The sequence below is a fragment of the Plasmodium vinckei genome (genome assembly GCF_900681995.1).
Source record: "Plasmodium vinckei vinckei genome assembly, chromosome: PVVCY_12".
Taxonomy (NCBI): Eukaryota; Apicomplexa; class Aconoidasida; order Haemosporida; family Plasmodiidae; genus Plasmodium; species Plasmodium vinckei.
In genome coordinates, this window is record NC_051304.1 from 411,833 (window position 1) to 432,288 (window position 20,456).

The 20,456-nt window shown below is 21.9% G+C and overlaps 4 protein-coding genes across 4 annotated transcripts; 2 read left to right on the forward strand and 2 right to left on the reverse strand.

Annotated features, from left to right (window-relative positions):
• Positions 1-1,832: 1,832 nt before the first annotated feature.
• Positions 1,833-4,139, forward strand: PVVCY_1201240 (conserved Plasmodium protein, unknown function; the record flags this gene model as incomplete). Its single annotated transcript, XM_008625136.2, has 1 exon — positions 1,833-4,139. One exon carries the CDS (start codon positions 1,833-1,835, stop codon positions 4,137-4,139), a length of 2,307 nt encoding a protein of 768 aa, XP_008623358.2.
• Positions 4,140-4,956: 817 nt separating this feature from the next.
• PVVCY_1201250 (conserved Plasmodium protein, unknown function) lies at positions 4,957-6,762 on the reverse strand (the record flags this gene model as incomplete). The annotated part of the gene is made up of 1 exon (XM_008625137.1): positions 4,957-6,762. One exon carries the CDS (start codon positions 6,760-6,762, stop codon positions 4,957-4,959), a length of 1,806 nt encoding a protein of 601 aa, XP_008623359.1.
• A 1,134-nt stretch (positions 6,763-7,896) lies between these two features.
• PVVCY_1201260 (conserved Plasmodium protein, unknown function) lies at positions 7,897-11,498 on the reverse strand (the record flags this gene model as incomplete). Its single annotated transcript, XM_037634624.1, has 11 exons — positions 7,897-7,958; positions 8,063-8,176; positions 8,293-8,773; positions 8,918-9,140; positions 9,265-9,326; positions 9,529-9,612; positions 9,737-9,919; positions 10,006-10,113; positions 10,237-10,311; positions 10,416-10,516; positions 10,637-11,498. 11 exons carry the CDS (start codon positions 11,496-11,498, stop codon positions 7,897-7,899), a joined length of 2,355 nt encoding a protein of 784 aa, XP_037490698.1.
• Positions 11,499-15,612: 4,114 nt separating this feature from the next.
• PVVCY_1201270 (phosphoinositide-specific phospholipase C, putative) lies at positions 15,613-20,043 on the forward strand (the record flags this gene model as incomplete). Its single annotated transcript, XM_008625140.1, has 4 exons — positions 15,613-19,403; positions 19,538-19,616; positions 19,761-19,822; positions 19,944-20,043. The coding sequence occupies 4 exons, from the start codon at positions 15,613-15,615 to the stop codon at positions 20,041-20,043; spliced, it is 4,032 nt and encodes a 1,343-aa protein (XP_008623362.1).
• Between the last annotated feature and the right edge of the window lie 413 nt (positions 20,044-20,456).

A 20,456-nucleotide genomic window follows, 5' to 3' on the forward strand; every position in this document is an offset into this window, starting at 1 on the left:
CAAATATTTGTATACTATTTAAGCGCGAAATGCTTTGTTATACTAAAAAAAGTGAATATATTATCACTATTAAAAATTATTATTAAATTTCATTATTTTATTTTTTGCTTATACAATTATTAGATTTCAATAAATCAAAATAATGATTTTTGTAATACATTTTAATATAACAATTGTGGAAATATATTGATTGGAAATTACGTATATATACATATACATTGCCATTGATTTGTTTCCTGTAGCATCTGCGTATAAAAAATGCTTCATATGAAATAAAACAGAAGTACATAATTATATATATATATATATATATATATAAATTGTGGGGGAAATATATGATCGATATATTATAATTAAAAGAAAATTCAGAATAAAATTTTTTACCATTTTGGTAATATTATAAAAGTGTTTAGACAATTCACAAAACGGTGAATTTATATTTGAAGAAATAAATATAAAAGGTGTAAATATCATTGTAAAAATATATATACAGTTGATGATAAATGTTATATATTTATTTATAAAGTCATTTGTTGCTTTATGCATATATAACAAAAAACAATTACACATTCCTTAATTTAACAATATTGTGAATAGTACTAATTAAATATATAAATGCATTAATAAAATTACACGCTCGCATTTACATATATATTTATATATATTGTAATATTATATATATATTTGTTTAAGTAATATTACCTTAAAACAATAGATTTAACAAATATATAATACATAATTTATTATTGTTATTTTGTTTTAGAATATTTACAATGTAAATTTTTGGTGCAATTTTTTTTTGATAAATTTTCTTTTTGCCCATTTTAGATGGCATAGTGTTTGAAGTGTTTATGTTAATTATTTTTTTTGTATGGGAAATTATTTGTTCAATTTAGCAGATTTGTTCAAATTTTAGTTTTGATTGACAATCAAAATTTACATAATTTATTAATAGTGAGATTTATATTTCATTGATTTATGTAAATATATATATATTATACAGAGAAGTATTGTTTATGGAAAAGTTAATAAATAGTACGTGTATTGACGCCACGTCTGCACACACACATATATATGCAAGTTTATAACATACATATACAACTGCTTAACTATAAAGCACTACATTTTATTGTTATTACTATTGTATTTATTAATGTTGAACAATTGCATAAAGACAACCCTCTTTATTAACAATAACTGAACGCAGTTGTCTTTAACCATTTCTTACTCCACGTTGTTATATAACATTTATGCATTGTATATAAATAAATGAATAAAAATAATATCTTTTAATTAACATTTAAATAATTATTTTCATTTCATATTAACCTCATTTCTACATAAACACCAATATGTATATGTATATTGGAAAACACCATGTAAACCTAATTTAACAATTTTTATTTAGATGATATAATATCATTCAAATTTGTATTTGTATTAATTTTTTTTTCGTAATAACATTTCAAGTTAATAAATTCATATTATCTCATGTCTCCATCTGTGTATATACAAATTATAATGTTTATATACTTATGTATTAATTTCTGTGTATCATTAACTTTTTATGAAGTTATATAAGTTATCTAGGTGTCTTTAAAAAAATAATTCAGATATGCATATATATATGTATATGTAGAAAGAAAAAAAATACAATGAGCAGCATAGATGAATTAAATAATGAAGAAAACAAAATATGCCATCATAATTTGAGAAAAAATAGAAAACCAAGAAATTATGATTTTGAATATTATGAAGATGCATTAAACAAGCCAAGGCGAAGAAGGCGAGGAAGGAAACGAGGTAGGAAACCTCACAGCGTTTTAGTTAAAATGAATAAAAAATTAAGTTCATTGAGCTTAGAAGATGGTAAAACTCAATATATTAGAAGAAGACAAAAAGATAGTATTACATTTGAACAAAATGATTTAGATCCAAATAGAAACAATGATTATTTAATTAATAATAATATGTTAATACCAGAAAAATTAATAAATGATCAACCTCCAAAAAAAAGAGGTCGAAAACGAAAAAATTTTAATTTATTAAATCCAAATATACCTTTAAGAAGTAATAATATCAAAATTGATAGAATATGTGAATATTTATCTTATAATACAAATACAATCTGGAAATATATGGGTTCAACTGTAAAATTTCGATTAATAAATGATCAACAAGAAAAATATATTTTTTTAAAGAATATGAAAAAACACATTATATTTGAAATTATTAAAATAGCAATGTTTGCATTACTAAAAATTAATATAAATGATAATAATATTTATGCACTAAATGATATAGCTAATAAAAAAAATGATAATAATAAAATTTGCAAAAATGAAAACGTTATTATTGATTCAATTGAAGAAAATGATAATAAAGTAATTCAAAATAAAAATAATAACAACGATTGTAATAATAATAAAAATAATATAAATAGGGAATCTCCTGAAACATCTGTGTCTGATATTCCCAAGATCTACATCAATAATGTTTCGAATAATCCCAGAAAAAATAGCACAGGCAGTAATGAAAATAACATCGAGAATAGTGATGAGCAAATAGTGAGAAGTAATAGTGTTGAGAATATTGTGATGGCTTTTGGAGATATAAATTATAATAATTCTAAACAAGAAATAATTAACAGATTGGAGGACAAAAATGATATATTAAATCAAGGTGTAACAGTATCGGAAATCCTTGATTTTGTAAAAGAAAAATATGAAAAGTATTATGAAAATGTTAAACAATATATTGTAACAACATTGAATATTTATTGTGCTTTAAATATGTTTAAATTAATTAGAAGAGGCAGATATACTATTTGTAAATATGTTAATTTTAATATATTTAAAATCAAATATTTCAAAAAATATTATAAATTCTTTTATACATTAAAGGGTGAAGAAGAAGTATTGACGAACGTCAAAAATTATTTAAAATCATTTTATTACGATAAAACGAAAAGTGAACTTATCGGAAATTCAGGCAATTCCAGATCAAGGGCAAATTCTTGTAATAAAAATTCAAATGAAATTAATTGGAATGGCCAAGTACCTATTAAAAAAACACGAAAAAGACGAACTAAAAGTCAGATATTAGCTAATAATGAAATTCCATTAAAAAAGGAATCTATTGATCAAAGTACTACTTTAATTGATTCAAAAGAATCGGTTCAAAATGTTAAAGAAGAGGCACCTTCAGGTGATACTATCCCTGTTCCAGACTCTATCGATACAAAAAAGGAAATTCAAATTAATGAAAATATAAATAACGCTACCCCTATTATCAACGAAGACCCTACAGGGCCCATCAAAAATACGAATACAGTTGAAGCGGATTCTGCAAATCAACCACAAGTAACAAATGAAAATGATATAACCAAAGAAGCCTGTGGGGAAAAGGAAGAAAAGGAAGTAAAGGTGCCTAAAAAAACTCGAGCAACAAGAGGATCCAGAAACTCTAGAAACAGCGGTGCTAACAAAATTAAGCATATTAATATTAATTTAAAAAATGTGAATATAAAATGTATTAGGGTAGCATACGGAATAAAACATTTTTTTTGTTCTTATGATACAAATGAAAAGAGTTATGATGATTTTGAAATAATAAATATTTCGAAAAAATATGGCACTTTAAGAAATAGTATTGTAAATATGAATTTAAGATATAATTTTTTATACAATTCCAAAAGATTATTAAATAATTATATGGCCAATAATACTAATGCTAATAATAACACGTCAAGCATGGTACTAAGTAATAATAATAACAATATGAATTTAAATAGAGATAATCCAAAATTAAAACATTTACACTATGGAAAAAAAAAAAAAAGTATTTGTGAAAATGATTCAACTAAACATGAAAAATATAATTATCTTAATTTTAATATAAGTTATAAAACATTACGAAAAAAATTAATGTGTCTAAGACATGTAAATGCAAGCAAAAGAGAAGAAAGAGTACATCGACCAAGGAATGAATTAAAACAACCAAAAGAAAAAGCGTTAACTATAAATGATGACAATTTAGTACAAACATATTCAATAAATTCTAATTTTTCTAATATTGTTAGTGTCGACGGATTATCATCCATGAACTTTGAAAGTGTATGTTCACAAAAAAGCCAATAAAAAAGTAATAATTTGCATTGTATTTCATTTTAAATTTTGTTAAAAAATATAAAATGTAATACAATACGATTGGAAACTACCTTTTCGATTTTTTTTAAATGACAATATATAGGTTGGAGTTAATAATACACACATATAAATGTATTATGCATATATTAAGTTTTGTGTCTGTATTTATCGCTTTGTTTTTAAAGAAAATACAGATTGTCTCTAGTTAAATTATATTTTTAATGTATTCCTTTATCCAACGAAATATATAGATCATTTGATGATTTAAGGTGGTATTTTATTTTTTAAAATAATTTTTTTTATGCACATTTAACCTTCATTTCCATTGTATTAAACTTTTTTTTTGTTATTAATATTTTTTGAATAAAAAAAATTTTACTTGTCATTAATTTATGATTTCCTATTTTAGCAACATTGCTAAATATATTTAGTATGATAACTTATTTGATTTAATATTATATAGTTAACGCTATCATTTATGCGCAACCATTTTATAAAATATATATTTATATGACCGCCAATCTGTAAAAAGGCAATAAGACGACTACACTTTTTTAAGTTAATAAATAAATAAATATATATATATATATATATATATATGTGTGTGTGTTTGCGCACATATTAATCGTGCTAGTAATTATTGTAAGTAATCAATAGGTTTATATAGACAAATTCCCTAACCTTAAAATTATAAAAGTTTTTTAAAATATTTATATATGTTTAAAAATTCCAAAAAAAAAATAAGGAAATGAAAAACTATTTATAAGTACATAAACATCATAATGTCTATTTATTTATTATTAGCAATTTATTTAGAATTTTGATATTTAATAAAAATATACAGAATATATGTTAAAATGCCAACAATAATGAAATGAATATAATGGAATAAATAGGATATAACCATATAAAATGTAATTTTAGAATGTGTTTGATAAGTATATTTTAATGTCTTATCAACTGGGATTGTAAAATCTGTTACTAAATAATTATTTTTTGTATCTTGAGGATTTATTAATGTTTTAATATAATTAAATAGTTTTACTATATCATCTTTATATAGAAAAAATTTATTGTATTTATTAAGATTTTGATCAATAGTGTTAATCTCTTCATTATTTTTGATATTATTTGTATATACTGTTGTATCATACTCTATTTCTTTTCCATCTTTACTTGGTTTCATGTTAGGTTTTACATATGTATAAAGGGCTTCGAATAATGCCTTAGCATGTTTTCTAATATTATCTTTTTTTAATTTATTCTCTAATAATGGGGTTTTTGCAAGAAAAGTGGAATTATTATTTTTTGAACTTAAAGTAAAACTATTAAGATTTTTCAATACAAAATATTCATGAATATTTGGTAAATGCTTATTATTAATTTTGATTTTGTTCTTTTTAATTTTTAATTCTGTTTTGAAATTACTTTGAATTTTTTTTTTTAAAATATCATAAAATCGTGATAAATTATTTTGTTTTTTTGCTTGTTCGGCTTGGTGGAGAAAAACATTTGCTTCATTGAAATCATCTAAACAAATAACGAATTCAATATTTTCTTTAAATATTTGATTTAAAGAGTCTATAAAATTGTCTATACCATAATAATAATTACTAAAAAAAAATAAAATATTATAATTTATGTCTTCTTTTTTGTATACTTGGGTAAATAACGATATTAATTCATTCATTAATATAATGCCTGAATTTTTTGAAGTAGTGTGTGATGCAAAATCACTGATAACATTAAAGACATTATAATCTAGGGTTATTACAATTGTCTTTTTTTTTGTAAGTAGAAATATTTCATCACTTTGTTTTTGATTAAATATTGTATTTATATTTATAGAATCATTACTTAAAAAATAATATAAACTTTTTCCATTAAGTTTTTTAATAGTCATAGAATTTGAAACAGGGACAACACTAACATTTCTTGTTAAATCAAATATTGAAAGTTTACTTGTATATTTTTTATAAATGTCTTCTACTTCTTTATTATTTATAACAAAATAAATAGCTTGATTTAATTTTAAATTTAATAATACTTTTTGAGCAAATAAAATTCTTTTCTCTAATACGTCATTTGTAACATTCGCAAATTTCTTAGGGTCTATATTATTTATCTTAAAATATTCATCTCTATCAATATATAAGTTTTCAGGTAATATTATAACTAGCCCACCACTCATATTTTTTGTTAAAAAATGTATTAAAAAATATATATTATGATCATGTATTATTTCATATAAATTTATAAAACCTGAATATTTAATCATATACTTACTATTCGCATTTTTATTAATATATTGAATTTTTCCTTTTATTATACTCTCAACTTTTGTTTCATCTTCTAGTTTTGCTATGTTATCAATAGTCGCTTCGTTGCCCTCAATTTTTACATTCTCATATAATGATAGTAAATTTATTAAATTGTTTTTAACCAAATTATTGACAGATCCAATGGTTTCATTATTATTCGAAAGGTGTATTAAAGGGTAACCCTTCGTTTCGTATGTTCCTTCAACAAGTAATTCATGGTTTAAAACAAAAAAAGCCAAAACCAAAAGCACTATTTTTTGTAAATAAACAAAATTGCTAGCTTTTACCTTCATCTTTTCCTTTTAATTTTTTTTCTTTTAATATATTTATATTTTACTACAACCCCACTATTTCACACAATCACATATGTATACACACAATATATATATATAATATATATATATTATTCCTATCTTTATTTCTTATTTATTCATTTATTTTTCATGGGACATATTGTATATACAGATTAATGCATCCATACTGTATATTAACTTTCTACTTTATTAACAAATATAAATATTATTCACTAAAAACATATAATTGTTTTAAAACTTCATAAGTTAAATTTCCTCAAGGAGTATCTCAAAAAAAAAAATAAATAAAAATGAAAAAAATAAATAATGTGTATTATGTGCATATATTTGTGAACGAAAAAAAAATAAACATAATTTTGTTTTTGTAAAAAAAAATATTAATCTCGCATAAAATGAAATAATTGTATTCCTGAAAAAATCTTTATATATTTTATACTAATTTTTAACTAATACTAAGTTTCTTTACATCCTCCCAAAACCTATATACAGTTTTAATGTGTTTGGAAATTAAAAAAAAATATATAATAAATATTAATAGCGCATTGATCATTTAGGCTCATTCATAAAAATATGCGAAATACCAATGGTATAATAAACTATTAAAAAATATATAATATGCCTATATATATATACTTATAAAACATACATATAATTTTGGGGAAAGACATTAATTGATAATTTTTACCTATGCTATTACACTTCGAGGTATAGTATTATACAGCACTTACAATTATATTTTCCATTTTATAGAAAAATTATGTTTTAATAAATAAAAACTCTGAGCATAATATGTGCAAAAACAAAAATTGTATTTTATTTAAGAAACAAACAAAAACTTCGTAAACTGATATGTGCCTATATTTATTATTTGTTTCTCATATACATATTTTTATTTTATACGAATATAATAAAAAAGGTAATTGAATATACTCAAAATTTTCTTAACATATTTTTGGGAGTTACATAGTTTAATAACTACTAAAATTAAAAAATATATTTATGTATATTATGGGATTGTGAATTAGATATCCTGATATAATCATCCTACATACAAAACAGAAATAATTGTCTTATTTTAATTTTATTTGTTTTTAAAAATTGCTTACTTCCAATTTACCATACACAGTTGTAATAGTTTGGTGTGCAACCTTTTTCGCTAAATGCAGTCGTTCCCCCTAAAATAGTAAAACAACAAAATGGTAAAATAATCAAATAAAATTCTAATTTCTTATTATATATACACATATTAAAAATATTAGATGGAAACAAATGCGGTTACTATTTATATCCCCATAGGAGTAAATGTATCTTATGTTTAATATATCCTTTACGTCCATTCTCTTTAAAAATTCATTTGCGATGTAAAATTCCACATCACTGTAATTTTCATTATCTTGAGGATGGGTAGAATTATTAATATAAAAAGAAAGTAAACAAAAATGTATATTAGTGTGATGAATTTACAGAATATTCCTTTTGTTGTTTTTCTGTTTTGAATATGTGCAATACCTTTATAATTTCTATATTGAAGAGGGTTATTTTTAGTTATATCTACAGCCTTTACTTTTATACAGCTCGCTATTTTGTTGTCTTGAGGATGTTTTTTTCGAATATCGGTATCTTTTGGATTCAAATAAAAATAATGAATTACATCAGATTCGGGAAATATTTCTTTCGTCATTTTTATCTTTTTTTCTTCTATAAATGTAAATTCTTTATTTTCTCTTAACTTCTTTAATAATTTAATATATTTTTTATATAGCATTTCATACTTATTTTTTAATAAATTATTTTCATTATTTAAATTTTTTAAAAGTTTTTTTATCCCTTCAACTTTTTTGTCTCGATTACTATCCACTTCAAAGGATTGATTTGTATTATATAATTGCACTAATGATTTTCTTTTTCTGGATATTTTTACAATGGGCTCGTATTTAGATGGAGAAAGATAACCAACTTTCCTTTTGATGATACTACTAATAGGTTCCTCCTTTTTTATTTTTAAAAAACATACAAATTTATATATGATATAGGACTATATAAAATATAACACCGATTTATGGGCACACACAAAATCGATATTAATGAATATAAAAGTTCACAAGGATAAAAATTTTGTAATTACAACATATACCTTCGTCAGATGTAAATATGGGGTTTCTATTTTTTTCATTTCCGATGCAAAATGCTTGAGATATGAAATTTTCTTATTTAATGAATCTATTTTTTTTTTTTTTTTTTTTAATCCTTTAAATAATTCAAAATTTGTTTTTGATAAAAAATAACATTTTTCATTACTTTCTAGTAATTTATTTTTTACCCTCAAATAGTTGTCTAAAATTGTATCACTTCGGTATCTATATAGTGTTAATAAAATAAAAACAAACATCACAATGATAGCTACACAAATATAAAGAGTTAATACGCATATATGCATAAACGCACATGCGCTATATCCTTGTCATAACTTCTATTTTCTACCTATTAATTGTATCCTTTTTTATTTTAAACTGAATCTTTTTTTGATTTTCATTTTGAACTTTCTATAACATAAAAAAAGGAGATAGAATATTTTATTATTAATATTATATATTTATTAGAGTAAACTATAAAAATATATTTATCTTAAATATGGATAGAGCAATTGTATAATAAATATCATGCTTATAAAACATATTATATGTGTGTTTACGATTTATATATTAAAATAAGTGGGATATATATATACAATATTTGTAAACTTACATAAGATTTACATTCCTTGTCTTTTGGTTCTAGTGGTAGGAGTATATCATTTTTCTCTACAACAGAAGCATTACTTGCTCTTATCTAATGAAAGAATATGCAAATATATATAATTATTGCTTATATTGATGTAACATTTTGATGATACCCTACAAAATAAAAATAATATAACTTAATAAAATTTCGCATTTTTAAGAAAATTTCCTACTTTATGTTTAGTGGTATTAATTTTTTTATTTTTTTCTTGAATTTTTTCTTGCAAAAGTAGTTGTTCATCCTTTATTTTATCATTTAACGAATTCACAATATTCAATTCTTTTTTCAAATTTTTAATTTCTCTTTCCAATATATTTTTTTGTTTTTCATTGCTTTCTTCCTCTTTTATTAATTTCTGTAAAAAAAAATCAAATATTATAGTGAACATGCGAAATCGCGATAAATAATTTGTATATTTTTTTTTTATTTCGTCGCCCAAACCTTTGATTTATTCATATCGAATTCGTATCCTTCGATAATTTTATTCATTTCGATTTTTTCTCCTTTCATTTTGGTTATTATTTTATTTAGATCTCTAATTTCTTGAACCTACAAAATAAAGTATTTAAAAATAAATGAATAACTATACATGTATACTATTGTCTACTATATTTCTGGAAATTGAACAAAGTTTCAAGATTTATCTATCATATGCAGTTGCCTATATTTTACTTGATCATCGTTATGTTCAACAGCATCTTCGAGTTTGCGGCTTAAATTAGCATTAGATCGATTCAACATGTTTATCTGTATTAGAAAAATAGAATAACTAAATGAATGTTTTGCCTTATTTTTACGCAGGCACAAATATATATAATTGGATCATGAATCATATGAAAACTTAAACTTACCTTGCTTTTATATTTGTTTATTATACCATTTATATTGGTATTCAATTTATGTATAATATTTTCTAACATTTGTTGTGTGTGTTTTTGATCGATATCATAATCTAAAAAATAAACAGAAGATAAAATATATTTTAGTCAAGCATATTATATATTTTTTGTAATTCTTATATTGTATCATTTTGCTATTATTTTACATATATATTTTTTTTTGTTCTGTCTACCTTGGCCAATGCTAAGCGAACTGTGATTATATTTTCTCAAGTGAAATATTTGCCCTGAACTTTCTAAAGAGTCTTCATTTAATATTTTATCGGTATATTTCACGATTTTTTTTTTGTGTTTAATCATTTTCATAATACTTTTTTTGTTTTCATTAGAATTATTAAATACTATCAATTCTGAATCGCTTAAATTCCCTTTTAGAATATTGAATGCCTTTTTTTTAGATATCAAATTATACGTATGCCATTTATAAATGGGAGACATGCAATTCGAAGATGAATATATTGAAATATTCTTATCATAATTACTATCATCTCCTAAAACATAATTACTCTTCATATCTATTATTCTTTTATTGCTATTACTATTCAATTTTGAATCATAACTAGATTTGTTATGTAGATCATTATTTTGCTTTATATTGATAGGTGTCTTTCCATTTTCTACATATTCCATATAATTTTTTGTGTCGTTTACAGAATTATTTCCTATTTCCGATTTTTCCCTATCAATAATATCTGTATCGACATTATTATTATTATCATCTTTACAAACGCTTATAAGTTTTTTATATGATAATTTATTTTTTTCATTTGAGTGTGATTTATTGGAGAAAAACAAAGTCTTTGATATTTTTATTTCATTAATTATTTTATTAGTATTTGAATTTAAAGGATTTTGTTCACAACTGAATGGAAATAATGATCTATTAGATTCTAAGCTATTAAAGGTTTTTGATATGTCATTTGACACAAAGGGTCTCAATCTTTTACAACCTTCATTTTTTCCTTCATTACATTCACATAATTTGTCTAACAAATTTATAATTTTTATTAATTTTTCTGTGTTCTCTTTGTTCATTTCGAATAATTATCATTTGTGTGTGTTATAATGTGTATAAATATATAATTATTATATTTAGTGTCCCTAATGAATAAATATATCTCTTAAAATAAATAGATTAAAATGGATTAAATAAAATAGCCTAATAATAATTATGTTCTTTTATTTCCTTAGCAATTATAATTATGCTTTGGGGATTATATTGTCTTTTTCATAGATTAGTTCTCAAAAATATTTTAATATAAACAGCTTTAACATATATTTTTTTTTATGGTGTAAATTATAATAAATTAAAAATTAATGTTATTTATAAAATTATAAATTTTCTCATTTTAATAACCATTAGTTTTTATTTTATTGTCTAAAGGTACACAAATTAACAACGCTATATTAAAAAGTATAAAAAGCTAAAGTTTAAAGGTAAAATAAAAAAATGGTACCTCAAAGCTATTTATGTGTGCCATTTATGTAATTTGTTCTTAAAAAATGTATTATAGTTTAGTATATAAGGGGATAAGAACATATAGAATGTATTAGATAATATATACGAATCCCAAAAATGCTACTATTTCAGATTTTTATAAAGAAACCTAAATATTAGCAATATAATTTGTTAATATTATAACAATCTGTCTTTTTCGTGATATTCGCTGGCAAACACCCCGATTTATAAATTAAAATTATTAATATTCAGTATTTATATGTGCTTAATTTAGGATGATAGACTAAATTATTTAAATATAGCGAGGGTTTGCATGCATGTAGCTATGCTTGAAATATATATTTTTTTTATTTTTAGAAAATATTGTTAAATCAATACAACTTTAAAGCCTTAAAAACATTTAAGTATTATTAAATAATTTAAAAAGAAATCCATGATAAAAAAATAAAAAGACAACACATATATGCGAATTAAATATATTCATATAGATCCTTGATTTACATGCTGAATATATTTACATTTTGTTCTTAAAATAAGCTTGGTTTTACTAATAATCATTAATTTTTTATACATAAAAATATAGGACATTATGATATATTATAAACACATAATGAGAATTATTAAATATATTTTTTAATAGTTACTGTAACGCCATAACTAATTTTATTATTGCCATAAAACAATTTAAGGCGTCAGACAATATGCGCATATACATATGTACTTCCATATTGTGTTGGTTTTTTAGAAATAAAAATACGGCCTAGAACTTGTATTTATATAGAGAACGGCAAAACTTGTTTTAGCATTCCTAGATATAGATGTTATTTTATATTTTCCTTTTTTAAATTTAATAATCTTACAACTTCTTTGTTACTTTTTATTTTTCATATATATGCATATTTTTTCGCTAATATATTAAATCTATTATGCTCTTTATAAAAAGTTTAGATTCTGTCATTATGATTTTTACCCATTATACAAATGTTAATAGATATGCAAATATGTATATATAGCATGCCAAATTTTAAGATCATTTATTATTTTTATTTGAATTTATAAGAGTTCAACCGAAATAGAAAAAAGAAAATAAAAAAAATTAAATAAAATGAAATATGAAAAATTAGAACAATGTGAAATGCCAAAGAATCACAAGCACCCAAGCAATATTTTGCTAAATATATGGTTATATTATGGACAGGATCATATTTTTTTAAAATAAAAACAGAGCGAAATAAAAGAAAGAAATATTATTTCGCTCCCTTTGTTATGAAAGTTACCAAATATTAAAAAAACAAAAAAAAACAAAATATTTTTAATTTAAAAAAAAGAACCTCTTATATATTTTGTTTTCTTATATATCATCATGCTGTAATGCATAGGCCCATTAAAGCACATATACATAATAAAAATATAAAAAAATGTAAAATAAAATATCAGTACAAAATGGTATATATAATAATATTTTTTTCCATTTATCATATATTTTTTACTTCGATATTTTAAAGTTTGATGGATCATTCATACATAATAATAATAATATTCACATAATAAGGCCATCATTATTATTATTTATTAATGTATTTGAATTGTTGTATATTATATATAATATAAATATATATACTATTTTTTCATTATATATATATATATATATATTATAATTTATTTAAATAAGCATAACGCTTTTATAGAAATTGCCATTGTGTATATATCATCATTTAGAATATGCATTTTCTCGCGCTCTTTTGCGTATTCGTTTATGAAATCATATGGTTTTAAAAAATAGCATCAAATATATTTATATATTGTTTTATGAATAACGATAAAGCGATTTAGGATTTTAACATTTTTTTTCTTTCCATACTTATAATTATTATACGTATTAATAATGCATTTATGTTGATGTATAAATAAAATAAGTCGTATAATATAAAAAATGTATTAATGTCAATAAATAACAAAATAAATCAAAATATTTATAGCTTTAGGTTTCTTTTAAGTGTTTTCTGCACAAAAGACTAATTAAAGCAATTAAATATTATTGAATATGCAATTTTATTGATATTGGTGAATAAATTGGGAAATTTATTATCATTTTTTATGGGAATACATTACTTTTTATGCATTAACTATTCTTTATTTATTATATAACATAAAAATGATACATACTGATTATGTAAAGAAAATTTGCATTTATAATTTAATAATGTTGCATTTACATATATAAATAATAATATATATATACTTTTTGAAATACATATAATGTCACACACAAGTAAATACTAATAAATATATATATTATGCATATATAGAGAAAACGAAGGCCAAATTATATAAAAATATATATATACACACAAAATATGGACTAACATTACTTAATGTTTTTTTTGTTTTAAATTTATTTTATTTTATTTTTTTAAACATTTCAGTAGTTTTATATATTGACGGCGAATTAAATAATACATATATATGTTTCAGAAAACATGAAAAAATAGTAGCATATATATGGCAAATTGAAGAAAAAGCCAATGGAAATGAAATTATAAACTTTTATATACTTTTAAATAATATGTGAATTGCACTTATTTCTTCATTTATATTTTTTGTCTAATTATCACACTTATCATTATAACTATTCACAGTATAAACATTGTTATTGTAGTGACTATTGCTAATCGTTCTTTGATTTATGCGTGAACATTTTATAATTCCATTTTATTAATACAATGCGAAAACTCAATTAATATATAGCATACATATTTTTATTAAAGTAAAAAATTTCATGGATATATATTTAAATTAATTCTTGAAAATTTATATTTATGTATATATACATATCTACACACTTATAAAGATATATAGACTTGTCATTTTTTGTTCCAATTTGAATAAATTATTCTTAAGCGTGCTATATTTACAGTATTTTTTGTACTTTCTATCTTTTTTATACTTAGTATATATTTGAAGTTCGTGTTTAGTCATTCGTAATATAGCATATGTTTGTTTTAATTTTAAGAATATATATAAATGAATATGCTTTATTTACAATTTTAAATTAATTTTAATTTATTTTTTTATCCTTATTTACAATGTTTTATTAAATTGAGAATGTACTTATATCAAATGTAGTTACTATATATACATGAACAGATAAGTTATATTTTTCTCGAATTCGTATATATATATATATGAGTAAGTACCGACGAATGTCTATCTGCATATAATTTAATGAATACTATTACTATTTCGTGATTTTATGCAGCCATTATATATATTTTATGTACTTTTTTTTTGTTCATTCTTTTAGTGTTTCAATTAAGGCAAGTTTTCGTGTGTATGTAGTATATATATATTATTTACATATGTTTAATACATCTTTATTACTATTCTATAATTTTTTCATATATAGTTCTTTAAACTTTTTATTAACTTTTTCTTATGCAAACTTCTATCTAATTAAGGAATATAAAAAGGACAAGGAAGATATAATATAAATAAATAAACTAAAATATTGAAGACAACAAAATATATAACTATTTTTGTAAAGAAGCTTCGGAATGTATACTTAGTTTTACATAATAGGAGTAACGCCGTGTAAATATTAAGGCAATTTTTAATGGCTTATCCTTGTAACGTACATATAAAGAGATACACAACTAGTTATATAGACAGATATATATATTTGTGTTCCTCATGAACCTTAATGAAAATATTTCTCAAAATGGGTTTAATAACACGATACAAGAAGATGAAGATTCAATGGGTTTAATGTCAGAAGGTTTAGACGGAAGTGGAAATGAAGGGTATCGAGAAAATAAAATAAAGAACTATAGGAAAGAAAAATATGAGGGTAACAAGAATGCTAATACTCATGAATCATTGTTAAAAAATAATAAGGATAATATTGATACCAAGTTAGGTTTTGATATAAGGAATGTTCTGAGACATGCATATTTACCTGTATGCATAGAAAAAATGAAAGAAGGAGAATACGTATATAAATGGAATAATAATAATATATTTCAAAAAAAGACATTAAAATTTGTTTATTTAGATACAAATAATTATTGCATAAGATGGAATTCCAAAAAAAAAAAATTAAAAGAAAATAAGAATCTATCATTATATATATGTGATATAATAAAAATATTAGATGGATCTGAATCTCCATTTTTTAAAAAAAAAGAAGAAGAGAAAAGTTTATCCATTGAAATTATAAGTATAGATCGAAATTTAAGAATTACCTTTTTAGATATTCAAAGATGGAAAATGTGGCTTTTTGGTTTAATGTACTACCATTATAAATTAGTTAATAAAAGTTCACGAGAGCGAAAAAAATTAAAACCCTTTATATATGAGTCTAATAAATTATATGATAATTATATAATATCAGGATTAAAAGATATTAATGTTTTAACATTATCACAATTATATATTATTTTAAGAAGTTTAAATATTTATATAAATATGAAAATATTATATCATTATTTTTCTATATATAAAAATAAAGGAACTATAAATTATTATGGTTTTACAAAAATATTAGAACATATATTTTCAAATAACCATATTTCTATTCATTTTAATATGTACAAAAATAATGATACAAATTATATAGATAAAAATCAATTTATTAATTTTTTAGTTGATATACAATGTGAAGGCAAATCTGAAGAACGCATATTCAGAATTCATAAAAAAGATAATTGCATTCGTTTAATTCAAGATCAGGTTGAACAAAACGAGGTAAAAAAAAAAGAAGATAATCAAGCGCAAAATTGCAATAATAATGAAATGGATACAAATCAACATAATGTTAAAGACAAAATAAAAGATAATCAACACATTAATGAAAAAAATGAACATAATATTAGTGAAAATATTTCTAATGATAATAAAATATCGGAAAATAATTCTATGCTTGATGAAATAGCAAATGGTTATAATTTAGATTATTGTGAATGGCAGAATTTAATGAAAACATTAGATGTTACTGACAATCAAAATGAACATAATTTACAATGTAATGCTAATATCGAACTCAACAGTTTTATGATTTCTGACCATACAAAACAATATGATAAAGATTATACAATGATTTTAAATACATTGAAAGATAAATATGGAATTTCGTCTACTACTAGTTGTTATGATGAGGTTAATATAAACTCACATAATAAATCAGAAAAAGAATATAAACGTGAAACATATACATATGAAAAAAATGACGGAAAAGATCAAACTAATGAAATCTCTAAAGAAGATAAAAATAAAGACGATTTTTATTTTATACGAACCAATATTATATACAAGTCATTAAATACAATAAAAAAATATAATATTCCATTTGTTATAACCAATGAAGGTAATCATTATTTGACACAAATTGGATTAGTTTATTTTTTATTATCAAAAGAAAATAGTATTATGTGCCCAGAATATGCTAAGGTATATCAAAATATGAACTTGCCTTTATGTAACTATTGGATTAATAGTAGCCATAATAGTTACTTAGATAGAAAACAAATTTTTAGTGAAAGTAGTATTGAACAATATATATATATATTAATAGATGGGTGTAGATGTGTTGAATTTGATTGTTATTATTTTAATAAAAATATTGTTGTATACCATGGTTTGTATGGATACAAATTAACATCATCCATATTATTTTGTGATACTCTAATTGCTTGCAAAATGTTTGGATTTGCAACATCACCCTATCCAATAATATTGTCATTAGAGATTCATTGTAAAGATAAACATAAAAATTTAATCGCAAAAATATTAATATATATTTTAGGTAATCAACTTTATATCCCCAAAACAAAAGACGAAATTAATAATATAACACCAAACAATTGCAGAAATAAATTCTTAGTTAAATATAAACATTTTGATAATAATGATACTTCAAGCTTTTACAACATATTTGAAGGCTTAAAAAGTGTCATGTATGATGAATTGGGATATTTCTCAGATATTATTAATGAGGAGGAAGCCATAAATGTTGATGAATCCAAAGAACATGGAATTATCGAAAAAATTTATGAAAAGGACAATAAAATTCGCGTTGAAAATCAAAACATGAAATTAGAAAACCAGGTTAATAATTATATCGAGCAAAGTAATTCGAATCATACTAATTATAAAAATAGTGATGAAAACAATATATGGGACAATGAAAATGTGGCACAAAGGGACCTACATGAAATGGGCAGTAATTACAGTAGTAGCTCTAGTAGCAAATTCCTATATGAAAAGGATATTATTCATAAAACTCAAATTGATGAAAAACATAGAAAAAAAGGCAGTTTCCCAAATAATAATTCACGATTCGACAATAGTAGTATTCCCAATAATATTAGCACTTCAGATACTATTACAAATTGCAGCAAAAATGTCTCTGGAGGTTCTCATATGTTAAAGGATGAAAATAAAAAAAAACAAGATAACGAAAAATACAAAAATAATATATTAAACAAATGCTCATGCTTAAAAGGATATGTATTTAAAAGTTTTCAGGAAAATAGAACATACAATGAAATATGTTCTATTAGTGAAAATAAATTTATAAAATTAATTAAAAAAAATGAAGATGATGTTATCAAATATAATCAAAAAACATTAATGCGTGTATATCCATCTGGTACTAGATTAGCTTCAACAAATTTTAACCCAATTATTTTTTGGAGTGCTGGAATACAATTTGTTGCATTAAATTATCAATATAACGGCTTAAGTATGTTATTAAATAAAGGAAGATTTTTAGAAAACGGAGGAAAACATTCCGGTTATATATTAAAACCTGAATTATTACGATTTAATAAAAAGCATGATTATGATGCCTTATCATTAAATATCCAAATATTATCATTGCATCAAATTAATTTACTATTTTCAATTAAAAATAAATATCAAGAAAAAAAATTAAAAAAGGAACTATTCAAAATGGATATGATTCAACGTATACAAACTCATAAAAAAATTAGCAATAAAAGGAAAAAATTTAAGTATTTACAAAAATTGGAAAGAGAAAAGAAGAACACACTTCTTTCAGATATACAATCAGATGATAGTAAACAAAAAAAAAAAATTAGTAATGAGACATTATTAAAAAAGTTTAAAGATAATGACAGCGATGTTAATTATATTCATAAAAAATTCGCACATATTGAAAAAGAATATGAAGATATGTTAACAGAATACAAATCATTTTTGTTATGCTCCACATTGTCCCATAGTAGTAGTTTTAATAGTTGTAGTAGCATTACAACAACATCGAATAATACCACAGACTCAAATAAAAAAGTATCATCGAAATCCAAAAAAAAAAACTTTTACCAGGCTTTTCTAGAATTAAAAAAAGCAAATAATTTATTTTTCTATCTCTATGTTACTATTTCTATACATGGATATAACGAGCAAAAATGTTATTTTAAAACAGAAATCGCCAAAGTTAATTTCTATGACATAAATTATTGGTAAGCTCATAATTAAAAGTGAATTTGTTTTTCATTATATAAAGCATGAATATAAAAATTTAAATAGCTAAATTTACAAATTTTCATATGTTAAATTGTTTAAACATTTTAAAATTATTTTCCTAATTTTTCAGTTGGCCAAAACCATCTAATTTCCAAATGAAAATAATGTACCCATCACTGGCTCTTATTGTATTTGAATTAAAATCATATGTAAGTTAAACTATACTATTTTTTCACCTGTTTCTAAGAAATAATAAATTCAATTAAACAAAATGCCCAAATTATGACTACATATGAATGTTTATACATTTTTTAATGATCAAATGAAAACATAATTTTTTTTTTTTTATACAGGACACTGTAAAAAGTGATATTATTGCATGTGCTTGTTTCCCAGTGAAATGTCTAAGAGAAGGGTAAAGATAAAAATACAACACAAAAACGAAAAAAATAAACAACAAAATTAAATTTTGTCTTTGCATAAATATATCTAAAACACTTTTTTATCATTGTATTTATAATTTTTTTTTAATGTAGTATTCGATTCGTTCCGCTGTGTGACAAGCATTTAAAAGACATAAAGGGATCAGGGATTTTAGTTAACTTGAAATTTGATAAAATAACTGAGAATACTTAATAATAGGTCTTTATGTATGTTTAAAGATTGTGAGATTATGTATGAAGTTTTATATGGTTTTATATTATTTTTCATTTTGTAATTTTTTTTTAAGCTATGTTTTGTTTTTAATTTTATTTTGTTTGCATGACGAAAATATTTGTTAAGGTTCAACGTATGTTTTGTCATATTTTTAATTATGTTATATTATACATACATATATGCGTTGCATTTGTTTAAACATTTATTAAATCTTAATGGGGATTTCCCCTTTTTTCATTAAACTCTATAAGTCACTTATTTAAACAAATAGAGTATATTTTATAATATTACACAAAATTATAATTGTTACAGTTATAAAAGTAAATATATTTAAAAAAAAATAAGTAATATTTATGAAGAAGTATATATAAATATATAGTTGTATATGTGTA